A 14,617-nucleotide genomic window follows, 5' to 3' on the forward strand; every position below is an offset into this window, starting at 1 on the left:
AGGGATGCGCAGGCCGGCTCGCTGCGGTGCGCCCGCTCCGGGAAGGTGGGTCGCAGCCCCCCGGGGCAGCCCCACGTGCGGGACCTGCCGCGGGCAGACGGTGCCCGAGTCTCCCCGTGCCCGGAGCCGGGCTCGCCCTGTGCCACGGAGGCAGCCCCGGGGCTGGGGGGGGAGCCGCCGGGGGGCCCCCGCCGCAGGTGGGAAGCACCGCCCGGGGCGGCCCCGGTCCCGCCCCGCCGCCCGCCCCGGCCCCCCCGCCGCGGGGGGAGGAGGACCGGAGGGAGGAGCGGGGAGGGCGGCCCGGGGTGGGGGGGGGGAGCCCGGCCTCGCCCGCGCCCGCCGCGCCGCACCTGAGCGAGCAGCGGCGGCTCCGCGCCGGCCCCGGCCCCTCCGCCGCCCGCCCATGGCTCGGCCGCTGCCGCTGCTGCTGTGCCTGGCCGCGCTGGGCGCCGGCTGCCGGGCGGGGTCCCCCCCCGGCGGCACGGCCGGGCCCCCCCCCCAGCCGCTGCAGGACGAGGCGGACAACCAGGAGAACATCCTCTCGCAGGTACCGGCCGGATGGTGCTGGGGGTGGGCTGCGGGGACCCTTATGGCCCGGGGGGACGGCCCGGGGGGACGGGCAGCTCCCAGCCTCCGTCCTGCAGCCTGCGGGGGGGAGGATCGGGGCAGGGGGAGCCCCCCGGGTGGAGCCTCTTTGTGTGCAGAGGGTCTTCCCCCGCCGGCGGGACGCGGTGGGGCCGCGCTGTGCGTTGCCCCCAGCCCTCGGAGGCGGCTGGCGGGGGTCAGTGGGGGCTGTCTGTGTGCCTGGGCTTCCCGAAGCGCTGCCTGCAAAGCTCCGTGAAGGAAATTCCTGGCATTGTACGGGGCTAATCAGAAATGCTGCTTTGCCACCAGTTAAGCTGCCTAACGGGTGGCTGTGGGTCGCCCAGCCGGCACACACTCCTGCTCTTCGCCCGTGTAAACCCACCTTGCTCAGCGCAGCAGGTGACTTACTGGGGTGTGGTGGACACGGAGTGGTAAAATCCAGCAGGGAGGGTTTGTGTGTTAAACCCTCCTGTTTGCAAACCAGAGCGGCTTGGTCCGATTTGCGCGAAGTGGAATAAAAAAATACCCTGTTGGAAGAAGCCAGGCTTTATTCCCCGTGTAGGCAGGGATGGGAAAGCTCTGTGCTCTCTAGAAAACCTCCCGGTCAGTGAATATTTGGGAAGAGCTGGCCAGTTTCCTCGAGGCTGAGGGTGTCCAAAGTGTCCTTGTTTGGCTCTGGAGGCACAGAGTGTCCTTGTCCCTTGCTGGGCGGGTGGCAGAGGAGACCCTTGCTAACTGCCGGTACCCTGTGCTCAGTTGTTAGGTGACTACGACAAGGTGAAGGCGGTGTCCGAAGGCTCCGACTGTCGGTGCAAATGCCTGGTCAGACCCCTGGGCCGCGGTGCCTGCCAAAGGATTAACGAGGGCGCTTACAAAGCGGAGGATTTTTACACGGTGGAAACCATCACGTCAGGACCCAGCTGCAAGTGTGCGTGTGTGGCCCCCCCCTCAGCGCTCAACCCTTGCGAGGGGGACTTCAGGCTGAAGAAGCTGCGGGAGGCAGAGAGCAGCGACCTGAAGGTAGGAGAGCAGCTTGAATACAGGGCTCTCTGGGGAGGGGGGATCTTCTGAAGCCTCTTCTTTCAGAGGTTTTGTCTAAAACCCTTTTTTCCTAAACTTTTTTGTCTCTAAACCATCTCTTAGTTACTTTTATATCTGCGTGTTTGATGTAAAAATCAAGCTCAGCTTAAGGGATTGATTTCAGCAGCTGCAGTCGATGATTCATTTGATTCATCCCGTGCTGCTTGGGGTCCCCGGTGGCTGCCTCTGCTGGAAGCCCAGGAGGGACTAGGCTGCTCCCTGCCCTTTGTCCAGTCGAAGTGTCCCTAGGGGACAGCTCTGCTCCGCTCACCAGCTGCCAGGTCTTTTTCCCGTCGCAGAGAGGGGCTCCCAAGGACCCACGCAAAAAGCTGCTCTGGCTTGCAAGGGCCGAGAGCCACTGATGCGTCAGCGTGAGGGTGTGTTACACAGCTGGCTGATGGCAGGATGGGTTTTGTTGTTTTACAATGATGAAGCTTCTATACCGTTTAGTATGTTATCTCTTTAGTAACATGTACCTCTTTTCCAAACGTGACAGTGTTTGTTCTAAGTACTTGTGACTTTTATGGGATGCTGACTTTGCTGCTCTACCCGCTGGCAGCAGACCCTGCTGCATTTTCCAGTGCGTTACCTGCACGGGGCAGCAGAAACCCTCCCTGAAGGGCCACTGGCTTGGTCCAGCCCTGGGGAGTGCCCAGAGTAGAAGGCTGAGTGCTGGTAGCACTCGTGTGCAAGGTGATGGGACATACCCCTAGGCTGTGCCGCTAGCCCTGGCTCAGGCGGGAAGGCAGGCAGCACGCGAGGTGGGGTGTGGGGGGCAGCCTGCCGCTGGGGCCACCACGATGGGTTTCTTCTAATTAATTTGGAGCTCAAGGATGTGTTTCATCTTGTCCGACTGCAGACAGTTAGAAGCTTCTTGTCCAAGCTCCCCTGCAGCTAGGGAAGATAAACAGGCACAGGCAGGCAATCCATCATTTCAGGGAAGGAGGAGTCGCAGCCTGGAGTTGTTTGGTGGTCCCTCATCTGCAGGAGAAGCCAGGATGTCCTGCTTAGCCTTAGATGAGGAGCGGTGGGCCCTCAGTGGTTAGGGGAGGGGACAGCCTCCGAAGTGACCGAGCCAGCCCTGTAGTCCCTTGCCGGGCGGCAGGCAGAGCTGCTCCACCAGCAGCTCACACCTCTCTCCCTGTGCTCTCCAGAGCCGGGCAGCCTCCAGGAGGAGCCGAGCAGCGTGGCGAGCTGGGCCCTTGGCTCCGGCTGCCTCTTCCCACCGGGGAGCTGCTCACAGCCAGCTGTGGTGTGAAAGCTTGTCCTCTAGGAACTGGCCCAGGCTCCTTCGCTCGTTTTGCAGGGATCTGCGGCCAAACGATTTCACAAGGTTTATCCAAATATACACACGTGGGGTTTTTCTTTGCTGCAAGTCAAGCCCAAGGAGCTGTGAAAACAGGCTGGCTCTCTCGCCGAGCACAGAGCCCCTCCTGGGGTCGAGCATGCTGGACGGCCGCTTCTTGTAGGAGAAGCTGGGAAGCAGGAGAGGATGCAGCTCCAGTTCCTACGTGACTCATGAGGAGCAGCTCCCATGCTCATGGCAGGGGGGGAGCTGGGGCTGGGAAGGATGAGCCATGCGCCTCACCTCATTGCTCCTAACGGCCCCAGGGGCTTTGCTGCCCGTGCTGGTCTGATCAGCATCGTTCTTGCCCGCTCCAGCAGTGGGAAGCACATGGAGTTGTGCTTTACGTCTGTTGTGTTCTACTGGGCTTTCTTATGCTCCAAGACAAAAACTCTGGGGACCCATGTGTGGGAGAGCCGTGGCAAGTTCCCCCAAGTGAGAGCCCTTCCTTATGGTGGGTGGGCTGGGGGATGCATCCCCGAGGGAACAGCGAGGAAGGGAGTAGAGAAGCCCAGGCAACAGGAACGTACCCTTGGGACACCCTGACTCAGTCAGATGGCTGTGCTGGGCATCCCAGCTGAAGGGTCGGTCCCATCTGTGCCTTTAGTAAGGTCCCATGGGAATTCATGGACCGTTAGAGCAGTGAGAGCCGAAGTCTGCGTTGGGTGAAGGGAAGGAACCATCGAGCTGGCGTGTTCAGGGAGGGTCACCTTAGTGTTGGTGGGGGGTAGTGAAATCTAAGATCTGTTTTTTGTGAAATCACAACGTGCTGCTCCTCTGCTTTGTAGGCACAGGGTGCGTTTTGGGGGTCTTGGGTGCAGAGTCTGGGCAAGGAGCCTGTGCTCAGGAAGATTTGGAAGGTGGTTAATAAAGTCTGCAACCTTTGTGCGCTGATGGAAGTTATCCAGCCTGGAGGGAAAGCATATGTCTCCAGTGGCTGTCTGGCAGGTTGCGCGCATTGTATCGGTCGTCTCCGTCCAGTTCTCAGTGGAAAGTGGATGCACAGCCATAAAACAGTCCTTGTCTCTTAAACGCTGCCATTTTATCTGGCCCAAAAAATCTTTCCTTTGCTGTCAGCTCCACAGGGAGACTGCAGAGGCTGGGCTGGAAACTCTGAGTGCTGCCAGCAGTGCTGCCTGTACTTCTCCCATGTTTATGGAGCTCTGTCGACCAGTTTGTAGCTGCTGGGAGAAAATGTCACCTTGTAGTAATTCCCATGCATTGAAAATACTTCTCAGCCATCAGGGCTCTAAGTTCTGCAGCACCACGCTGGACACGTGGGACTGGGGGAAGCAGGAGTGTGTGGGAGCTGAGGCAGGGAATGGTACCGGAGTCCTTCTCACCATCCTGTGCCTCCCTCAGCGCTGTCCTCTGTGGAGTGAGCACTGAGAACCCTGTGAAATGCAGACCAAGGGTATTGCTGTCTGGATCCCCGGGATCGGTGAGCAGGGGCTGATGCAGGACAGGACACGGGGATGTGACCCTTCCCGCTGCGGGAAGGGGGTGAGTTAAATACAGGGTGTCTCTGAAATGGGTGGCCGAAAAGAAAGCAGCACCCCTCTGACAAAGCTGTTCGCCAGGGAAGCAAACTGTTATTACCAGGCTGGCACTATGTTTCAGTTGCTTCACTCTTGTGTTTGTGAATATTTTAAAATTTTTAAACAAGTTTCTTCTTGTTCCAGGGGAAAAAAAGCACGGGACGGCACAAACTCAGAGTCTGATCTCAAACTCACTTTTATTTGAGATGCTGTTCTTTTGTTGCCTCTTTTGCTGCTAGTCATGTCACTGATGGAGTTGCTAAGCCTTTGGGCTTGTGAGAGAGCCTGCCTTGAGCTGGCAAGGACAGTGCTGCTCCTTGCTGTGCTTACAAATCCCCAGCACCCAAAACGTGCTCCTGAAGCCCTGCAGAGGTGGCGTGTGTTGCTGTGCATGCTGTGCACTGACCGCAGCAGCAATGCCGCAGGGCTGCCTGAAGAAAAACTTGCTTTTTAGTAAACTTCTTGCACTCAGATGGGTGCCTTGCCCTTGACTTTTTGGCTGTAGAAACCATGCAGGGTGTTTTGCAGCAAGTGTCTCTGTCTGACGGTGCGCTCCCTTTGCCTTGCAGCTGTCTTCCATCGTTGAGATGCTGGAAAGTGCCTTTTATGGCTTAGACCTTCTGAAGCTGCACTCGGTCACAACCAAGCTGGTGGGTCGGGTGGAGAAGCTGGAGGAGGTAAGATGAGTCCTGCTTTCCTTCGAGGTTATTGCCTTAGGTGGGACTGGCCTCAAATAGAGTCCTTTGTACCTTTGGTGCATTCAGAGCCTCGTTCCTTTTGGAGGAAATGTTAATTAACTGTTTGGCTGAAACTAAACTAGACTAGACTGTCCAGACTAGACCCTCCGTGGTTCCTGGTGGGCAGTGCCCAGTGCCTCCCCTGTCAGCCTCCCCGACCCTCTCCAGTTCCCCCCATCCCTCCTGGCCCAAACTGGGTGTGGGGTCCCAGCTGTGGTCTCACCAGGACCAGCACCTCCCCCGGGGCAGAAGAGCCTGCTGCTTAGTTTTTCCTTGTCTCTGTTTTCTGCCTGTGCCGGTTGCTCTGAACCGGCTGCTTTTGCGCTGTGTGATGTGGGGGCAGGAGGCTCAGGGCTGGTGCTGGGGCATGCTCCCCAGCGCTGCTGGTAGCTAAGGAGGTCACATTCCTTAAGGACCAAGATGGTCTGCATTAAAAAAGAGCTGAACCCTCAACACTCCTAAAAAGATATATAATGTACCTTCAATTTTTTTTTTTTCTTAGTGCAGACTTCCAGTGAAATAATTTTCACTTCCATACAGTTTAATATTTCTTTGGCTAGCCCAGCGTAGGGTTTGCAGTCTGTTAAGCTGTGCTCAGCTATGTAGGAACAGGTTGCCAGATTAAATACTGGAGTTTTCTCCCGTGGTCCGTATCTGGGACAGTAATTCTACATTCTTGTCAGAGCGGAGCAGTCCTGTTCGTCTGCAGCCAGGAGCTGAGAGGCGATGATTTATAAAGCCAAAATTCCACTTGCAAAGTGTTTCGGGAAGGCACAGCGTGCTCCATCCCGGGGTCAGGAAGGAGACAGCCGAGAGGAGCATGCCTGCCTGGGGGCTCTGGGTTTCCAAGCACGATGGTTGACCCACAAGGGGGAAAAGGGGGGTTTGAGGTCTAAAAATAACAAAGCCCCAATGTTTTTGTTTGAATCCCACCCTCTTCCTCTGTGGTTTAGTGTATTCTCCAGTTTTCGTTGGGTTTGCCGCTGAGTCTTTGCTGATTAGGGGTGAGGAGCAGGGGAAGTGGAACCATGCCGCCAGCCCCCTGCCGCGCGTCCCCACTGCGGAGCTTCACTGCTGCGGCACTGGTGGCCACAGGTCTGGTGGCAGAGCGAGCCCTGTCCCCCAGCATGGCAAGCTGGGCTCGCCTGGAGCAGGGGATGCTGCACTGAACGCAAAGGGCCCCATCAGGGGTAGCACCCACAGTCGGCTGGGTTAGGGATGATGGTGGGGAGGAGCCTTTTTTTTTGGGGTATCGTTTATGGATCTGTGGCCCATGAATTGGTCTTGCCCTGAAACTAGCTGAGTGAAAACGGTGCTGTTAGACATTGTCACCTTTAAACTGGTCAGACCAGACTGATGCAGCATGTCAGCCCAGTGAGTTCCTCAAAGACCTTGCTGGTGGCTGAGTCAGAGGCTAAGGTAAGGGTTAGAAGTTTGGGTGTTGACAAATGGCGTAAGGCATTACTTCCCATGAGGGTATCGCTTCTTCGGTACCAAAGCGGCCCTGTCTCCTAGCTGGTTCCTGCACAGGGGTCTCAGCACGAGCAGTGCTGGTGGCACTTGTGTGTCTGGGTGTGTTGGGGTGACCTTGCTGTGTGGCTGTGCTGCTCGCAGCCCGTTGCAGAGAGGCAGGCAGGCAGAAAGCTCGGTCTGGCTGAAGTAGGGTGACCAGGGATGGAGCAGTGAAGGCATAGGATGGGGGAATTCGCAGGTTTGGGTCTTTAATTTCCCAGAAGCAGGGCTGCTGGATTGTGTAACAAGCAGCTGAAGCTGCCTGCGGGCACTCAGCAGGATGGAGAAGGGCAGAACGGGTCCGGGTTCGATGGAGATTCCCCAGTGCCGCTGGGGCAGGGCAAAGCTGATGCAGGCAGCAGGTGTGAAACACTGGCTTAGCACGTGAATTCCTGTTGAGAGGAGGAGGAGGAGGATTGCACCCGGCATCGGCCATGGGATCTGATACAATGGGCAGCTGAGATGCTGAAGAAGAGCCTGGCATGGCTTCTAAGCATCAGCCTCCCAGGCGGGTGGGCGTTTAGCAGCTGCTCCCCGGTGAAGCAGCTGAGCAGCCTTGAGCAGCGTCACAGGCCAGGCTTTGGTGGTGCCCCCCCACTCAAGGGGGAGCAGATTTTATCCCGAAGCAGGCCATAAAACAACCGTTACACAGAATAAACGATAAGGACACAAGGCTGTCGGAATCTGTTCTCCTCCCAAAAGGAGGCTGGTGTCGAAGCTGCTTCTGCGCTGCTCCTAGAAGAGCATCATGAGATTCCCTGTTCCTTTTCCTTCTACAGCAAAACGCTTGCTGCAGGGTCCCCGTGTGACTGGGCTCAGCCTCAAAATTTGCATGACAAATCTGTGGCTCTCAGTTCCTGAGTAAAGGCTGGGAACTCAGATGCCCGTGGAGGAGGTTGGGGGTTAACTGAGCTCAGGATGGTATTTTTGTAGAGATGAGAACGTATTGCGAGTTGTTTCCAGTATAATGAGGTATTTTACACCAGCGGTGTTGGTAAAGGGAAGGAACCCCCAAATACTGGGTCCGCAGGGCTAGCGCCTTGGCTAGCGAGGCAGCTCCTCTGCTTTGTCTTTAGCTTGCAGCTGTTGCATCAGCTGCGATTCTGAGGTCGCAGGTGGAGGTCACAGTGCTTTTTAGCAGAAATTAATGGCAGGGCAGATTGAAAATGAAGGATTGGGGGAACTGGCCCCGGTCTCTGTGCAGAAGTGCTTTGATGGATGTGCCATCTATTCAAAACTGTCACCATTTAAGATGTAAAAGACCGAGGAGTGATAAGCAGAGACTGCAACAACCCCTTGGCTACAAGGTGCGTCTGTGGTTGGGGGACTGAGAAGGGCGAAGGGGATTGCCTGCCCTGGGCTGCCTGATGAGCTGCAGCCAGCCCCAGCTCCCTCCTGGTCCCAGTACAGCTCTCTGAGGGTCACTGGCTTTCTTCCTCTCCCCAGATGCTTCCTCTCTTCTGTGGGAGTGGAGAACAGTGGGGAGGAGCAGTGCTGAGCATGGGTGGCCAGGCGGCAGGGCAGGACCGGGGGAACAGAAACCAGAAAAGTGGGATGCCCACCCCAAGGACTTGTCTCGGGGGTCAGGCAGGCAGCAGCCAGCCAGGACGGGACCCTGCTAGGGAAGCGGGTTTAATAAATGGGAGATAAACTGGCTGCCATAGGGAAAGGAGGTGAAGCTGGGACTCTAGATGTTTTAGCTTGTCTTTTCCTCTTCCTTCCGTAAGCCAGCGAGCATGGCTGAAGATGGATGTTGAAGAACCTCAAGGCCACTCTCCTGCTCCATGGGGCCCTGTGGCAGAGCAGATCTGGGATGTGCACACCAGTGATGGGGTTTCTGGATCCCACTGGGGTCAGAGGCACCTTCTTGGCATCTGAAGTGCCCAGCTCTATGGAGAAGCCCAGCTGTGAGCCCAGGGTGGCTCCTGGGCTGTGGTTTGGGGACTGTGGAGCATCCCCTGTGGGTAAAATGTCCCTTTACACGCGGTAAAGTCTCCTCTCTCCCTTTTCTAGGGCATATCCAGGAACTTCATGCAGGAAGGCCACCGGGCAGGAGCCAACGTGGACGAGCATCTGCAGGATCCCCACCGCAGGGACAGGGAGAACTGCTCCAGCCTCATCACCAACAGCCTTGCTGACATCGAGAGCTCGCTGCAGCGGGATGCCGAGGCTGCCTACACGCACACAGAGGTGCGACCCCCAAGCGCGTTGCATGTCTCGAGGTCACTGCTGCCACGCAAAGCAGCCCAGAGGGTGTCTCCTGGATGTGGCCCCTGGCAGGCCACCAGCCCCGGGTTATTCTCTTCTTGGCACAGCTGACCCCATTTCTGTACCTCTGGCTCCAGCCTGCTTCTTTCGGCAGAGCCCAGCTGCGCCGGGATGTGGGAGGGAGCAGGAGCAGGAGCAGGCTGCGCTCCTGGCCTCCCCCCTTCCCACAGGGCTGTTGGTTTTCGAGGTCAGCAGCGGCTGCGCTGCTCGGGAAGCGTGATGTCATTGCGGGGCCGGCTGGGAAGCACTGGGAAACGTGGAGCCTTTGATTAGCAGGGCTTGGGGGCTCGGTGGAGGGACAGTCTGTCGCCCACCTTCCCGGGCAATTACCCTCCCAAGGCAGCCCCTGCGCCTGGCAGGCTCCGGGCAGAGCCTTGAGCATCCCACTGGCTCCAGCGCCCAGCCCCAGGTTGCAGGGGGTCCCAGTGCAGGGACATCCCCTGCCTGAGGCAGTGGTTTCTCTGCAGCCCCAGAGAGAGGTGTTTTGGGAAAAGGCCTGCCCAGAGGGTCCTGACCCCCTGGCTGCTTCGGTGGTGCAATCTAGCCTGGCATCGTGCTGCTCTGAGCCATGCTGGGTGGCTCCTGGAGCATCCTGCCTTCACCCCAGGGTCCCCTCTGCAGGGCAAAAGGAGGTGTCTGGGGAGGGGGGAAGAAGTGCCACATCGTTTCCAGCTCCAAACAGGGGTGCTCAGCTCCTGGGAGCGAGGACAGCCTGCACGTGCGACCCCCCCAGCACTGAGAGCGGGGGTTGTGGGCCCTACGCTGGGGTGGGCTCCCCGAGCCCTGGTGGGGACAAGGGTGGGCTCCCACGCAGGCACTGGGGGTCAGCATGTGGGGGAATGGCATGTGGCGGGGGGGTGCCTGGCCCCTCTCCCTCTGCTCCCCATAACCTGAGCTGAGGCTCCACTGCCCACTGGAGAGGAGCCAGCCCTGGCCAGGCAGGAGAGCGAAGCGCCGGGCTTTTATTACCCCGAGTGACCTCATTTCCCAATGTTCCCCTTCACTCGCTGTTAATTGCAGCAGGGTTGTGAAGGAACCCTGGGTCCATCTTCTCAGCCAAATGGGCACCGTGTCAACCTTGGGGCTGTCTTTCCGATTTCCTTTAATGAGATGAAATCCTTCAGGCATGAGGTGGCTGCCTCAGCATGGAGCTCCTGGTCCCTGCCCCGCAGGGGGTTTTCCAGTTCTGCTGGGACGGTGCCTTCGGCCTCTCTGCTCTGCTGGAGCTGGGTCATGTCGCACGCTCCTGCAGATGGGCTGCTGGCACTGGTCCCCGCTGCGCGAGGGGGTGTGCGTTGGGTGCGTGGGCGAGTGGTGGTGGTGTGGGTGGACCCCTGCATGCTGCCCCCGTGTCCTGCAGCCTTACGGAGCACGGGGTCCCGGGTTTGCAGGGAGGCACTGGGGTCACGCAGAGGCAATGCTGGCCTGCCACCCCTGCTGTCTCCTGGAGGGTTTCCTGCAGCAGCAGGGACAGAAGGTGACCCTGAGAAAGGAGGGAGGACCGAGCATCCTACCCGCGCTTGGCTAGCCAGCCTGACCTGCCCCATCCCCCAAAACGCTGCTGTTCTGACCCATCCCATAACAACCTCCTGTATCTCTTCCAGGGAAAATATGAAGAAAAATTCCTGAAAGATGAAACCATCTCCCAGCAGATCAACTCTGTTGAGTCCCTTGCAGAGCTGCACCTCTCTCCGGAAGACGACAAACCCAAGCAGCTCTTGCAGAGGAAACTGCACGTGAGGAGCCGGCCTCCTTCCAAGCCCACCATCATCCGAGGGGTCACCTACTACAAAGCCCAGTCCACGGAGTCAGAGAATGACATCGAGGAGCAACGTGAGTCAGGTTTGCAGCTGCGTCCCACAGCAAAACCAGTGTCTGCCCTCAAGTCCTTTCTCATCCCCTGGGCAAAGCACGTGGGGTCACGGCAGCAGGGAGGGCTTGGAGGCAGGAGGAGGTGGGATGGCTGGTACCTCACCACTGCGCAGCCTTTGTGCCCTGTGGGGGGGAGCAGGGCAGCATCGCTATTTGGTGGCAGATCCCTGCTAGCTAAGGAAACGGCTCACTGCTTTGGTTTAAAACACCCAGCACCTTTCCAAAAAGTTTATGTGTGTTAGTCCTGCAGATCCACCTGCCCGATGGCACCCAGGGAGGTTTGTGCAGCGGTCTGGGTGGTGGGAGGCAGCTCTGAGCTCCTGCTGGCTGCTGCTCGTGGCTCTGGCCATGGCAAGAGCCCGGGGGCTCAGCCCCCCAGCACCGTCGGTGCCTGGCAGCGCGGGCCAGCAGGGCAAGTGCCCTTTCTCTGCAAAGCCCGCTCAGCGGTGAGGTGGGCCAGCACAGCCACGCGTGGGCTCCTGAGGTATGAAGGAGCAAAGGGTGGCCGGGGGGCCCAGGTGGTCCCTGTGCCCTGGTTTCCAGCCTGGGTTGGGTGGATGGGAGCCGGCTGGGCGCCACGGCTGTGTCCCCGTCCTGCCCCGTCTCTGGGAGCTGACAGGACGGAATCGCTCTCTGTCACCTCCTGCTCTGCCCAGCCTGCAGCGGTGGATGTGGCCGTGACGGGGTCTCGCTGACCTCCTAACGTGGGCATCGTCAGCCCCTGCAGGTCATGCGGCCCTTCTCTGGCTGGAATTTAAGCGGCGGATTTAGTCCAGGACAGGCTGGAGGAGCAGGCGGAGGAGCCAGAGCGGTGGGGCAAGTGCAGAGGGGCTGTGGGGGAATTGCTCCTGCTCGCTGTGGGGCTGACACCCGTGCCTGTGTTTGGCAGCGGATGAGCTGTTCAGCGGGGACAACACCGTGGACCTGCTGATCGAGGACCAGCTCCTGAGGCCCAGCAGCAGGGCGGGTGAGGGCGTGAGGAAGCCCTCCCCGGTGGGATGGCCACCCAGCCCCGGCAGCGACCCCACCACCCCGCCAGCCGCCGACACTGCTGCAACGGCCACGGTGCCCCTGTCCCCTGCCACGTCCCTGGGGCCCACGCCAGACCCCACTGCTGTCAGCAGGTTGACCCCCACCCCGGAGACCACAACTGCCACGGTGGGGCTGGCAGAGGAGGGGACCCCGCAGCTACTGGCAACCTTGGCCAGCACAGTGGTGGCCACAGCCACGGTGAGCCTGTCTGCAGCCACCACCGCTGTCCCCACCACCGCTGTCCCCACCACCGCTGTCCCCAGCCCTGCCATTCCCACCACTGCTGGGACCCTGAGGGACATGGGGACAAGCCCTGCCCCAGAGAGCAGCTCAGGAGCCTGGGGACAGGCGAGCACCCCTGCGATGCCAGTGAGCCCCAGCATCCCCGCCACCCCGAAGCAGGCCCTGGACGAGGAGGACATCAGGAACATCATCGGTGAGTGCCTGCAGGTCCCGCACTGACCCAGCTGTGTGCGTGGGGGCTGGCTCCTGCCCACAGCTTGTCCTGCTAGGCGCAGCACGCCTGGCTTTGCTCATGGGTGGGAGGTGTCCTGGAGATCGAGGCTGGACAGCACTTTACTGGGGCACCAGGTTTACTTGCTTGTTAACTCTGGAACCTCCTGTAGTCTCCTCCAGGTTGAGGGGCTGGGCAGGGCGGAATGAGGCCTCCCTGGAGATGGACCCGAGACAGGCGGCAGCCTCCACTGGGGCAGGGACACTGCTGAGGACGTGGGGAGCTCTTTGCAGGGTCTGGCGGGCACTGCTGGGCTTCTTGAGGCTGCGGCAGTGGGGGTACCTGCTGGGTGGGTAAGGGGCTGGGCGGGGGGTGATGTCCCCCAGCAGGAGCAGGGAGAGCATGGCTACATGCCTCGAGCCTCACGAGCCTTTCTCTGTCCACGCAGGTCGCTGCAAGGACACCCTGTCCACCATCTCGGGGCCCACCACCCAGAACACCTATGGGCGCAATGAGGGGGCCTGGATGAAGGACCCCCTGGCCCGGGAGGAGCGGATCTATGTCACCAACTACTACTATGGGAACACGCTGGTGGAGTTTAGGAACCTTGACAACTTCAAGCAAGGTAGGCTTGCACCATCCACTGATCCGCTGGTCCAAGTAGTGTCCCTGTTCCCTGGGGTGCTGCACCCTGCGGGGATGCCCTGCCTTCCCTCCTGGGGGCCAGTGCCCAGCGTGTGGGGTTTGGAGCATGGGGCTGGTCAGGCTCCTGTGGTGGCTCTGGACTTTCTTGTCACCGTGCCAGGCTGGGGCTGGTGGCTGGGGAGAGAGTGCAGGCAGTGCGGAGGGCAGAGTGTGCTGGTGGCAGGGCCACCAACCCCAAAGCAAAGGGAGGGTCTTGCCAGCAAGGTGTCTCTGCCCCGCAGGTCGCTGGAGCAACTCCTACAAGCTCCCGTACAGCTGGATTGGGACAGGGCACGTTGTCTACAACGGCTCCTTCTACTACAACCGGGCCTTCACGCGCAACATCATCAAATATGACCTGAAGCAGCGGTATGTGGCCGCCTGGGCCATGCTGCACGACGTGGCCTACGAGGAGTCCACCCCATGGCGGTGGCGAGGCCACTCGGATGTGGACTTTGCCGTGGATGAGAATGGCCTGTGGGTCATCTATCCGGCCATCAGCTATGAGGGCTTCAACCAGGAGGTGATTGTGCTGAGCAAGCTGAATGCAGCCGACCTCAGCACCCAGAAGGAGACCACGTGGCGGACAGGGCTGCGGAAGAACTTCTACGGGAACTGCTTTGTCATCTGTGGGGTCCTGTACGCGGTTGACAGCTACAACAAGAGGAACGCCAACATCTCCTACGCCTTTGACACACACACCAACACACAGATCATCCCCCGGCTGCTCTTTGAGAACGAGTACGCCTACACCACGCAGATAGACTATAATCCCAAGGACCGCCTGCTCTACGCCTGGGACAATGGGCACCAAGTCACCTACCATGTCATCTTTGCCTACTGAGACCCGACCCCCCACAGTGGGGCACTGCGAGTCAGGGGCCACCAGCACCTTTTATTATTATTTTTATTGTTATTATTGTTATTTTGTACAAATCAAAGAGTAAATGATGGGTTTTGTTTCAATCTGTTTTTTTTTTTTTTTTTTTTTTTTTAATGGTGGATTGTAGATCAATCCCCCGGCCAGAGCCACCCTCTCTGTGTTTGCTGTAACTTTGCTTCTGGATTCTTCCCTTCCTGCAGGGAGGAGGTCCTCCTTCAGGAGCTCAGACCCAGCTCTCCTGCCCTGGGAGGAGGAGGAGGTGGCCCAGACATGGTCCTCCTGATGAGGGTGGTTTGTTTTTGTTTTTTTTTTTAGCTAAAGATGATCAGCAAGAGACCCAGAACTAGTGCAAAGCTGGCCTTTCTGCTGCAGGCACTGGGTCCCAGCGGGACGCCCGTGCCTGTCTGTCCTGGTGGAGGATGTGTGTGTCCCGTGGGAAAGTCCCGTCTCTCGGGACCACCTTGCCAGCAGGCCCTTTGGAGATCCTGCTGTACGATGGGGCTGTGAGCTCAGCTCTGACAGCCCCTGGTGCTGGCACTTATGCCGAGGACTGTCCCCTCCGGCCAGGGCTCTGCCCTTTGCAACGCTCTGGGGGGGCCGGGTGCACTCTGAGCCCTGACTCACGTC

General features: G+C 59.2%; 1 protein-coding gene across 2 annotated transcripts; it reads left to right on the forward strand.

Moving 5' to 3' along the window:
- Nucleotides 1-403: 403 nt before the first annotated feature.
- Nucleotides 404-14,073, forward strand: OLFML2B (olfactomedin like 2B). Of its 2 annotated transcripts, none has more exons than XM_040610527.1 (8): nt 404-547; nt 1,342-1,605; nt 5,118-5,225; nt 8,811-8,987; nt 10,670-10,907; nt 11,827-12,405; nt 12,872-13,048; nt 13,350-14,073. In XM_040610527.1, exons 1-8 carry the CDS (start codon nt 404-406, stop codon nt 13,949-13,951), a joined length of 2,289 nt encoding a protein of 762 aa, XP_040466461.1. In that variant the 3' UTR covers nt 13,952-14,073. The 2 variants fall into 2 exon arrangements, with proteins under 2 accessions (XP_040466461.1, XP_040466462.1); XM_040610528.1 differs by having other exon boundaries at nt 10,670-10,898.
- Nucleotides 14,074-14,617: the final 544 nt, after the last annotated feature.

Source organism: Falco naumanni, chromosome 11 (genome assembly GCF_017639655.2).
Source record: "Falco naumanni isolate bFalNau1 chromosome 11, bFalNau1.pat, whole genome shotgun sequence".
Classification (NCBI taxonomy): Eukaryota; Metazoa; Chordata; class Aves; order Falconiformes; family Falconidae; genus Falco; species Falco naumanni.

Coding starts and splice junctions, on each gene's coding strand:
- OLFML2B (XM_040610527.1), top strand. CDS start 404: ATGGCTCGGCCGCTGCCGCTGCTGCTGTGCCTGGCCGCGCTGGGCGCC. Junction 1,606..5,117: donor CAGAGAGCAGCGACCTGAAG/GTAGGAGAGCAG, acceptor TTTGCCTTGCAG/CTGTCTTCCATCGTTGAGAT. Junction 13,049..13,349: donor CCTTGACAACTTCAAGCAAG/GTAGGCTTGCAC, acceptor TCTGCCCCGCAG/GTCGCTGGAGCAACTCCTAC.